Source organism: Rana temporaria, chromosome 5 (assembly GCF_905171775.1).
Source record: "Rana temporaria chromosome 5, aRanTem1.1, whole genome shotgun sequence".
Lineage (NCBI taxonomy): Eukaryota > Metazoa > Chordata > Amphibia > Anura > Ranidae > Rana > Rana temporaria.
Genome location: NC_053493.1, coordinates 353,153,924 through 353,166,208, shown reverse-complemented (window position 1 = coordinate 353,166,208; position 12,285 = coordinate 353,153,924). Strand labels below are relative to the sequence as shown.

The following is a 12,285-nucleotide window of genomic DNA, read 5'->3' as shown; positions in this document are numbered from 1 at the left end:
AAGTACAAAAATTTGGAGGTAAAACTGGGAACCAAAAATGTTTTTTTTTTAGTTTCCCCTCGATTATGTCCTTCAAGCTTTTATCAATAAAGGACAATTTTTGCTTGATTTTAGACATCTCCCTACTGCACACCTTTATTTGGAGGAGTAGATTTTGGGTCTTGGAATGGGAGGATCGAGGCCTTTCTTCTGGCACATAATCATCCTCTTAAAAAAAAAAAAAAGGATTAAACATCTGCAGGCATACATGTCGTATTACCTGAAGCTGTGGTGACAGATACTGAACTGTTGTAGTAATTTCAACCACTTCTCCTTTCTCCACATTCTGAGGTCTGGATGGGCTCTGAGGTGTGGGCTCCTGGCGAGGTGGGCGCTGAGGTGTGGGCTCCTGGCGAGGTGGACGCTGAGGTGTGGGCTCCTGGCGAGGTGGCCAGTGAGGTGTGGGCTCCTGGCGAGGTGGGCGCTGAGGTGTGGGCTCCTTGCGAGGTGGGCGCTGATGTGGGCGCTGAGGTGAGGGCTCCTTGCGAGGTGGGCGGTGAGGTGAGGGCTCCTTGCGAGGTCTGTTTGTTTCTGGCTCGGAGGAGTGGTATCCTCCCAGTCTTCTGTCCCCTATGAGAATGAAACAAAAAGTACACTTAGCACACACATATTTGAGGGCAAAAATAGGAATATTAAACATTGCTTGGAAGTGGGGTACAAGTGTCTGTTTGGGCAGTTACAAGCAGAAGACATGTTTTTTTGCAAACACTATTCTTGAATACTCACCTTTTTGGGACACGTTTCACACATGTAGACACCCCAAAAATACACAGGAGCACCTGTGTGGGTCACCCTAAAAAGGTTGTTCTGGTGGCACACACAAGTGCTCTTGAGTGCAGATGTGTAAAAAGCTGTGGAGTGTCCTCTCCTTTAGACTGATATAATTTTTATTTGAATTCTAGTTACAAACACATCAGCTAGACAACTATTTAAACATATTTCTGGAATATAATCAATCCTAGATAAATTTAGTTAACCCTGTATCTTCAGAAAACATTGGGCAAGATTCACGTATCCTGGCGTATCTTTGTGCGGGCGTAGCGTATCCTATTTACGCCAAGCCTCCGCAACTTAGACGGGCAAGTGCAGTATTTACAAAGCACTTGCTCCGTAAGTTGCGGCAGCGTAGCGTTAACGGGCCACCTCTGTGGAAGAGGTGGGCGTGTTGTATGTAAATCAATTGTGACCCCACGTAAATGACGCGCCTAACGAACGGCGCATGCGCGCGCATGCTCAGTATCACGTCGAATTTACTCCATAAGGTACGCCAGGCCCATTGCCTGTGACGTGAACGTAACCTACGCACAGCCCCATTCACATACGACTTACGTAAATGACGTAAAAAGATACGCTTGCCGACGTCCATACTTTGCATTGGCTGCGCCTCATATAGCAGGGGTAACTTTACGCCGGATGTAAGCCTAACGTAAACGGCGTAGCGGCCGCAAGTACGTTCGTGAATCGGTGTGTCTACCTAATTTACATATTCAACGCTTAAATCTACGGAAGCGCCCCTTGCAGCCAGCGTAAATATGCACCCAAGATACGACGCGTAGGAGACTTGCGCCGCTCGTATCTTTGCCAAATCTATGCGTAACTGATTCTAAGAATCAGGCGCATAGATACGACGGCTCACATTCGGACTTACGATGGCGTACGTGGAGATACGCCGTCGTAAGTCCGCTGTGAATCTGGCCCATTGTATGTAGTGGACGAACGGATGTGTCTGAAACGACCGTTATTTTCGAAGGTCCTATATGCAAAAGCATCAACATGGAGCAACATGCAAGTTCTGAAAAACAATAATAATAGGGACACAGGAGAAGTACTTACTTTTTCCTAGCATTCTCTTAATGCTCCTTAATTGTTCCGGCTCCCTCAGTTTGAGGTCTGACCACCTCTTTCTGAGCTGTTCCTTCGATCGTTTCACCTCAAAATGACGATCCAGACTTCTTTTGCACTTTATCCATAATTTCAGCCTTCCTTAAATTAGGGTGGGTATAGGGCCCATGCTTGGCGTCATAATCAGACTTTTGTAAGATGTCCACCATTTCCGCGTAGGACATGTTCGATGCCTTGTATCTGCTCCGCGTTTCTAACGTTTCCTCATCAGGCTCCAGGCTTGTTGTGTCGTCGTTAGACAAATTTATAAGTACAGACCTACCTGCTCATCAGATTCCGCCACGTCGTCTTTTCTGGATGATCTAGGCCGAATTGGAGATACCTGCTCATCTGATACCGCCACGTCGGCTTTTCTGGATGATCTAGGCCTCATTACAGACACCTGCTCATCTGATTTCGCCATATCGTCGTTTTCTGATGAACTTGGCCGATTATCAGACACCTGCTCATCTAATTCCGCCATGTCGTCATTTTCTGATGAACTTGGCCGATTATCAGACACCTGCTCATCTAATTCCGCCATGACATCTTGTTTAGACGAACTTGGCCGAGTATCACACACCTGCTCATCTTATTCCGCCATGTCGTTTGCGCGCCAAAAGAGAAGGGGTGGGGAAACATCAAGTAAGAACGTCATGGGCGGGCGACGTGTGCGGAGTGTCACGCATGCGTAGTGTAGATAAAGCTTAACACACATGTGTCGTACGTACGTTCGGTGTGTGGAGGAAGACGTTAGAACGACGAACGTGTGGATGAAGGTATGATTTGAACTTGGGACATCAGTGGCCTATACTGCAAAGAGATTTGAGGGCTATATGGGGATAAAGATTACTAGAGTTTATAGACTGTGATTGACATTAGTATTTTTGTCTTTGCTTTTGTCTGGCAAAAAATATGAATCCATTTAATGAAAAGGAGTTCCTGGGTGAATTTATTGATAGGCTAAGGGACCTGCCCGTTCTTTGGGCGACAAAAGACCCCAACCACAGGAATAAAGAACTAAGGACAGCAGCACTGAATAGTCTGCTCCCATTTGTGCACACAAAGATGCCCCATGTAACAGCTGAACAGCTGGAGACTAAAATTGGGACCTTGAGAGGCACATACAGGACTCCGCGTAACAAGGTACTGGCTTCTCAGAGGTCTGGAGCAGCAGCAGGGAGGGTATATGTACCGAAGTTGTGGTACTACAGCAGAATGTCCTTTCTGGATGACCACCTTGAAACAAGGGATTCAATTTCCAGCCTTCCCCCCAGACAACCCTCCAGAAAAAGCACAAGAAAAAGCTCCAGCCTTCCCTCCAGCCAAGCATCCAGCCTTCCCTGCAGCCAAGTCTCCAGCCTTCCCTGCAGCCAAGCTGATCCTTCTCAAGGTGAGCCCTCTCAGGAGCAAGATGAGCCTTCCATCCTGGAGGAAGACCCAGATTTGGCTGTCTGGAGCCAGGCATAGTATTTTAAATGTATTTCTTGGGTAAAAATAAGCTGTAAAATAGATGTTAATATGTAAAAAATATCTAATGTTTGATCTAAAAGTGTTTTCCATATCAATAGACAGTAGTGGCCGAAAAAGTTGGGGAGAAAAGAATGCAAACTGCTGGGGTCAGAATGATTGTCTTTTCTATTTATTTACAATCAATTTGCAACAGTCATGAGTCATCAGCTGCAAAAGAACATCATTATTTTTCATGTTTGTCCCATTCTAAAGATGATTTAAATGCGCAGCATTTAAACAATGCCATCATTTTTGCAGCGTGACGAATGTGCTATCTCCATTATGAACGGTACTTTTACCGAAGGTGCGCTCCCGTCTAATACTTTATTCTGAGCATGCGCAGGTTTCTAAGAATACACACGAACGTGTTTCTCATCGAAAACCAACCCGAAGAGGAACACGACGAGGAAATTGAGACTCCCGACGAGGAAAAAGAGATCTTGTTCTCTTTTTTTTCTCATTGAGTTCCACGACAGTTTTCTCGATGAAAAACATACACACAACCGTTTTCCTCTGCAAAAAAAGCTCTGCCACCAAGTTTCTTGATGGATTCTGTCGATTAAATTAGAAATGTAAGCTTTATTTTTTTATATTGTGGACATCGGCAGCCCTACCTCCATAATTATCGGCTTCCATCCTTTCTTTTCACTCATCCAGACATGACAGTAACTGTGTATGACAGAACATCACACGACTCCTAATGGTCCTCTAGTATAAGGAGAAAATTGAACTGCTGGTGATATCTGTATTGGCTAACTGAATTGAGTTAAATTGGAAAATTTCATGGCTGCTGTGTGCAAATAGGAATTTAAACAAATGGAGAGCCTTGAAAGCCGCGATTTTTAAAGTATCATCTCAGTTTAGATTTTCTTTTTGCCGTCTTCAATAGAAATTGTTGAAAAGCTATAATATACCATGTTTTCATGTAAAGGACAAGGTTTATGTGTGTGAAAAGAAATAATGTATTTCCATTTTAGACAGCTACGTGTGATGTTTCTGTACTATTTAGCTTCAGATCTTTTTGTTGATATGGCTATATAATGATTTTATTTTATGGCACCTAAGTTTAGAGCACACATAAATATATGTGTTTTCCTGTCCTGATCACCACCATGTCTAAAATCTCCTGCTGTCAGTATTGGGGTCGTCCAGTGCCCAGGGCAAAGATGTTGACCTATCTTCCTCCACCACTGCCGACATACGATGTGGTTGGGCATATACTCTGGCTTTCTGTAGTTGGCAGTGCAGGGTGCACTGCACATATGTGGACATTTGCTTGCCTTTTAGCAGCTGGGGAAGGGGGGAAGGCTTGCGTGCACAGTGCACTTTTCTTGTCCGCTGTGGGTGGTTTGGGTAAGGGGGTGGAGAGTGGGCATGTTGGGAGTTTAGTGCAGAAAGCCCTGGCTGTTAGAAGGGAGATTGCGGTTCACTAGTTCACTTTCCTGCACAGCTCCCACCTCATATGATAGCCCGGTACATGGGGTGATTGCCCCTCCTGTTCCATCCCTTGTTCTGGCCCTGCCTAGTGTCTGATTTAAAAGGTTGGAGATTTTCCCCAGTGGAGTCTGAGTCCTCAATGAAATCCTCACAAAAGTTTTGACATAGGTTAGAATTTACCAAAAAAGATTTGTGGGCCCTTAGAATTGTACAATAAATCAAACAGATGAGTGATTTGATTAGTGTATTTCAATTGACCAGAGGTACGGCTAGTCTGCTGAAGATCCCAATGAATGTTTCGCATAGTTCTGTCATTTCACCTCAAAACTATCAACACAGTACAAAGCAAAACATTTTTGTTATTTTGATCTGCCACATCTGTACTGTATCTACCAGTGAACGCACCAACATTTATTTTATTTTATAATTTTTAATGTTCACAACTACAAATTATATTTTTTGCCAGAGATTCCTACAATTCTTTAGAGCAGGGGTCTCCAAACTTTATAAACAATGGGCCAATTTACTGTCCTTCAGACTCAAGGGGGTCAGATTTGGGCCAGTGAGAGTAGAAGGTGTCCTGGGTCCAGTGGCAATAAGCCATGCCCTACCTTTGGTGTCAGTGGGAGGACTAGTGTTTCATCGATATCAGTTGAGGGAATCGTGTCCCATTGTTGGTGTCAGTGACAGGAATTATGCCCAATTGTTGGTGTCAGTGGATGGAATGGTGCCCTGAGGGTCATATAAAGACAAGCAAAGGGCCGCAGTTTGGAGACCGCTGCTTTAGAGTCCAGTAAATATGAAGTATTGTATATAAATATTTTATATTTATTACAATCTACCAGCAGGTGGCAAGCACGAGGCTACATCTGCATTTTTTTAAGGCCAATCTGTTGCTTTGCTGTGAATACCCTATAATGTGACTAGCGGGTCAAATTACTCATATTTGAATGACTCAAAGGAGGGACTATCCTTCACCAGCTCTAACAAAGAGGAGGCAAAGCTAAAAAGCTGATGTTTATATTTATTTATACACAATAGCCATAACTTGACAACTCCACTTAAAATGGGGTAGGTCTCCCTTTTGCCATTAAAACAGCCTTGACCTTTTGAAGCATGGATGCCATTAGACCACTGAAGGTAAGCTGTGGTGTCTGACACCAAGCCACCAGTAGTGACATTAAAGTGGTTGTACATCTCAGTCATGAAATCTAAGTAAAACACACATAACTGTAGTGTTTACTTATATCTCTCCAAAGCTCTAAGTGTTGTTTCTCTCTGCTGCTTCATTCGATGAGGGAGCTCAGCATGCAGATGGTCTATTCAGAACACCATCGTTCTGCTGTGTGAAGGGGGGTGTAGGTCTTTCCTACAATCAGCTATCACACACTGTAACTACAGCCTCTCCGCCCCCTCTGTCCCTCTTTGCTTTCACAGTTGAAATGGTATTTTAACATTAAACTGCCCTTTTGAAGGGCTGTAGGGAAGAGAAGGCTGCAGATAAGTAAAACCTATGTAGGAGGATTTGTTTAATCTCTTTGTATTATCTGAGGATGTTCACTTCACTGGGTATATGTAAGGGCTTACAACCACTTTAAAGGGTCACTAAAGGAATTTTTTTGCTGAAATGACTGTTTACAGGGTATAGAGACATAATAGTTAACGGATTCCTTTTAAAATGATTACAATTAGATAAAAACCAATCATATAATGTACCTGCAGTTTAGTTTAGTTTTTGCTGTTGTTTCCTGGTTCTCTGATGTACAGAGACAAAGAGCCAATAGAGGGCAGTGATGCTTTGTAAAACGAAACTGGATTTGTGCTGACACACAGTAATCACACCTCCTTGATTAGTCACCACAGTGAGAAATCTCCCAGTACTGTGGTGATCAGGAAACAGACAACCAGGAAGTGTACAGAACAGAGAGGAATTACAGCAACATCAAAGCAAAAACGAACAATGAGGACATGAAACCAGGACTGCAGTAAGGTAAAGGAAGCTATTTAGCTAAAAAAAAAATCCTTTAGTGACCCTTTAAGTCCTGTATGTTGCAGGGTGGGGTCTCAATGGATACAACTTGTGTTTCCAGCACATCCCATAGATACTCAATTAGATTGAGCTTTGGAGAATTCGGATGCTAAGTCAGCATCTCAAATGTGTTGTGTTCCTCAAACCATTCTTGAGCAGTGTGGCAGGGCACATTGTCCTGCTGAAATAGGCCATTGCCATGAGAGAATACCATTCCAATGATGGGGTGTACGTGGCCAGCAACAGTGTTTAGTTAGGTGGTATGTGTCAAGTAACATCCACAAGAATGGCAGGACCCAAGGTTTCCCAGCAAAATACTGTCCAAAGCACCACACTGCCTCTTATGGCATGCATTCTTCCCATAGTGCATCCTGGTGTCACCTCTTCCCCAGATAAGCGGCCATCCACATGATCAAGAAGAAAATGTGATCGATCGATCAAACCAGGCCACCTTCTTCCATTGCTCCATGGTCCATTTCTGATGTTCACATGCCCATTGTAGTACCCTGATTGGTTGGTGGCTATGCAGACCTTTACACAACAAACTACTTTCAACACACCAACTTTAGGGACAATGTTTTCTTGCTTCCTGATATATTCCACTAACTTTCAAATGTCATTGTAATGGGAAAATCTTATCCATTTAACCTATCATTGGTCATACAGTTATGGCTGATCAGGTGTGTGTGTCAATGAAACAATGCAGAACCAACACGTTAGATCTTCACATGGATCTATTTGTATGTAAAACTGAAACATCTGTATTCATGTCAGTTTAAGCCATTGCCGGGTCAAGCATGGGAGATTATTTTAGATTTATTTTCAGCTACAATTTGAATGTTTAGGCCAATTTAGCAGTGGGATAGGTTAGACATGATTTTGGCATGGTTGGCACTGGGAGCACCTGGCACCAAAAACGAATACACCTTCCCAGACTGCCTTTTAACCACAGTCCAACTGCCAAGATTGTAGTTAAATGTCTTAATTAGTTAAAATACATGATTTCAATAGCTTAACACTTAAAAACAATGTCTTACTTATCAAATGGAGTTGGAAATTTTGCCTTAAAGCAATTCCGTCGCTGAAATTAAATTGTAGTAGAAAGATAATCCTGCATGAAAGACATGGAATACTTGGCTCTCTTGGGTTGCTAATCTTGGTAGTATTTAAGCAAATCTTCCAGCTAAAGATCTTTCAGAATCAAACCCTTCCAGGCCCTTATCACTGTAAAAGCAATCGCTTTTACTGAACAGTCGGTTGCCACCTGAAAAAGATGGTTCTAACCACTGCAAGTCCTGGACATTTTAAATTTGTCTAAGGATTTGACCTGATTAAGGGGTCCATTTAAAATTAAAAAGTTGGACAAATGTGAAAAGCATTTGCCCAACCCTGACAAATTATGACTTTAATTAGCTTACTACAGCAATTTCCTATGATTATCAACTCCATCTAGTGGGCATAATGTGGTATTTGTCCTGACTGTGGTATTTTAGAAAATATACTGTATTATGGCCACTAGATGGAGCTGATGATTATAGGAAATCATTGTATTTAAAGTAAAAATAATAATTTTTCAAGGTTGGGCGATCCCTAAATGTTGTGTGGTCTGATCTTGAAGGTTGACAGCTGGGACATTTCTGTGCTTTTCTGACGTGTGCAATTTTGCTTATTTATGTATCATGCGTATTATAAATAACGTGTACACAATAAGTTATGTGCTGAAACTTCAGGTTACCTTATTTTCTCCACTCTATTATATAAAATTTAGGCTTAGTGGTTAGGACTTCTGCCTTACAGCATTGGGGTCCTTGGCTCTCTCTGTGCTTGCGTGGTTTTCCTTCAACACATCCTCCAAAGGCAAGCTGGTAGGTTAATTGGTTCCTATCTGAATATTGGTTTCTATCTTAATTGCATGCATGTGCGATATGGACCGTAAATTGTAAGCATCTTCAGGGCAAGGACTGATGTAATTGTACAGTATGTAAAGTGCTGTGTAAATTCAGTGCTATATAAATAACTGTAATACAAGTTCCTGAAAGGTGCATCTATTAAAAAAGGCTAATAATATTTTGATGGATGCCGTGGAGAGATCAGGTATCTAATAGTTTATTTTGAAACTTGCATTTTCTTTTGAAGTTTATTTGTATTTTATATTTTGGAAAAGGCAGCATTGAAAATGGCGAAAAGGTAGATGGGAACTAGCTATGGTCAATATAAACACTGAAGCCCCCAAAGATATCTGGGGGTGATGCAGCCTATCATACACCTACACCTCTAAGGGAAATATGCCTTTCCTTTTCAGTGGACTGTCTACTTATAAAGTGTGTTTTTTTTTTTTTTGTTCCAGGTAATAAATATTGGGTGTTCAAAGACACAACATTACAACCAGGCTATCCTCATGACTTGATACAGCTAGGACATGGCATTCCACCCCATGGCATTGACACCGCTGTTTGGTGGGAAGACGTCGGAAAGACCTATTTTTTTAAAGGCGACAGGTAATTAGAAATCAAATTATAATATGTTTTTCTGGTATTATCTGCATTGTTTCCAAAGGCTCAAGTCTTGATTGCTGCAGAGACAAACTTTAGAGCATGGTGGCTGATTTATAAGGCTGAGATGCTAAGAGCTGGCATTTGCAATATTGTCATTCAATCTGTTTCACAGTATTAACAGTGCCTTAAGAGACAAAGTACTTATGTGGCGGAAAGGTCTGCTGATGGCAACAAATTTAAATGGAGAAAACTAAATTAGAAGCAAGGTAATTTTCTTTATCTGGCAAAAAAAGATCAAACTTGACTTCCTATTATAGTGGTCTGAACAAAACTTCCCCAGAAATGCATTTTTTTCCTTGTGAACAGCAGTTTGCACTTATTATAAAATTAAGACTGATGATGTGACTATATCAGGATTACCATCCACTACTTGGGAAGTAGGAAATAGTTGCAGCAAGTAGGGCGCAATAAGTGTGCGAGTTCTAATACACATTACCAAGTAGGACTGCGCAGAGAGGTTTACTAAAATCTCTGTAATATGTCGCTTACCAGGAAAAGATACAAAAGTTAAGCTTCCAATAAAAGGAATATTACATAGGCTTGGTGACAGGCTAAACAGCATTTCAGTAAACTGGCAAAAGTGAATATAGTATATAGGTTACCAGGCAAAAGAATGATAACTTTGCTTTTACCAGGCTTCTGAACACAAATTCACATTTAGCATAGTATAGTTTATTCAATTGTGTTTTTCCAGCATTTATTGTACAGTATATTGTTATTTCTATACCGTTACTGGTGAATTCTGGCACTTTGAGATTCGTAGAACGCACTGGCAGAGCAAATATGATGCCACTTTCCGCATGCCTGTGAGTACGTAGCAGCGACTCGTTTGTGGAGCATGCGCTCCTTCTTTAGGCCATGTTGGAAGAGGGCTACATGAGGGCACGGCTGCAGCAGGATCGAAGAATGCTCTGCCCCAGTACCCCATAGGAAAAGTAGTTTACGAATAACAACTGCTGGATATGAATATCAATGTTTAACTAATGGCAATATAAAATGGCAATATAAAAAAACAATATGATAAAAAAAGAGGCAGGTGTCATAAATAAACAGGATTTGTCCTTTTTCAAAAAGGAATTATTTTCCACCCCTTACTTCTATCATATACCAAAAGTCCCAAAAAAATCTGAAAACCCACCCTGCAGGCCCATAATAGCAGTAATGTATAGTATTACCAACCCCTTCTCATAATATATAGATCAATTCCTCCAATCGTTGGCCAACACATCGTATATCCAAGAGATGGGGTACACCTGTTGGAACAACTAGCACACTATGCTTGGGAACCTACATACAGGTTGGCTTTGCTTGATGTAAACTTTCTTTATATCTCAATTCCCCATGCAGTGGGCCTTGGGCAGTGGCTCACTTTCTGGTTGAAGATCTGCTCCTTAACTCGCAGCAAGTAGAAGAGAGGAGACCACAAGGGCAGGTGAGACCATTTCCCATTTAGTAAGGACTCCCCTCCAAAACACATGTTGCATGATATAGCCATACAGTATCTCGCAAAAGTGAGTATACCCCTCACATTTTTGTAAATATTTTTATTATATCTGTTCATGTGACAACACTAAAGAAATTACACTTTGCTCCAATGTAAAGTAGTGAGTGTACAGCTTATATAACAGTGTCAAATAACTCAACACAGCCATTAATGTCTAAACCACTGGCAACAAAAGTGAGTACAACCCTATGTGAAAATGTCCAAATTGGGCCCAAATAGCCATTTTCATGTGACTTGTTAGTGTTACAAGGTCCCAGGTGTGAATGGGGAGTAGGTGTGTTAAATTTGGTGTTATCGCTCTCACTCTCTCATACTGGTCACTGGAAGTTCAACAGGGCACCTCATGGTAAAGAACTCTGAGGATCTGAAAAAAAGTATTGTTGCTCTACATAAAGATGGCCTAGGCTATAAGAAGATTGCCAAGACCCTGAAACTGAGCTGCAGCACGGTGGCCACGACCATACAGTGGTTGGACAGGTTCCACTCAGAAAAGGCCTTGCCAAGGTCGACCAAAGAAGGTGAGTGCACGTACTTGGCGTCATATCCAGCGGTTGTCTTTGGGAAATAGATGTATGAGTGCTGCCAGCATTACTGCAGAGGTTGAAGGGGTCAGCCTGTCAGTTTGCTGAGGAAAAGCAGACTAAGGACATGGATTACTGGAACCATGTCCTGTTGTCTGATGAGACCAAGATAAACTTATTTGGTTCACATGGTGTCAAGCATGTGTCGCAGCAACCTGTGAGGAGTACAAAGACAAGTGTGCCTTGCCTACAGTCAAGCATGGTGGGGGGAGTGTCATGGTCTGGGGCTGCGTGAGTGCTGCCGACAATGGGGAGCTACAGTTCATTGAGGGAACCATTAATGCCAACATGTACTGTCTGTGACATACTGAAGCAGAGCATGATCCCCTCCTTTTGGAGACTGGGCCAAAGGGCAGTATTCCAACATGATAAAACACACCCCCAAGATGACCACTGCCTTGCTAAAGAAGCTGAGGGTAAAGGTGATGGACTCGCCAAGCATGTCTCAAGACCTAAACCCTATTGAGCATCTGTGGGGCATCCTCAAATGGAAAGCAGAGGAGCGCAAGGTCTCTAACATCCACCAGCTCTGTGATGTCGTCATGGAGGAGTGGAAGAGGACTTCAGTGGCAACCTGTAAAGCTCTGTTGAACTCCATGCCCAAGAGGGTTAAGGCAGTGCTGGAAAATAACAAATAACAAAATATTGACACTTTGGGCCCAATTTGGACATTTTCACTTAGGGGTGTACTCACTTTTGTTGCCAGTGGTTTAGACATTAATGGCTGTGTGTTGAGTTATTTTGAGG

At 42.2% G+C, this 12,285-nt stretch overlaps 1 protein-coding gene across 2 annotated transcripts in view; it reads left to right on the top strand.

Annotated features, from left to right (window-relative positions):
- Positions 1-12,285, top strand: part of MMP16 (matrix metallopeptidase 16) — a 318,808-nt gene that overhangs the window by 288,022 nt on the left and 18,501 nt on the right. For both annotated transcript variants that reach the window (XM_040354587.1, XM_040354586.1), the window contains one exon: positions 9,246-9,396. In XM_040354587.1, coding sequence (XP_040210521.1) covers positions 9,246-9,396 — 151 coding nt within the window. The remainder of the gene's footprint in view (positions 1-9,245; positions 9,397-12,285) is intronic.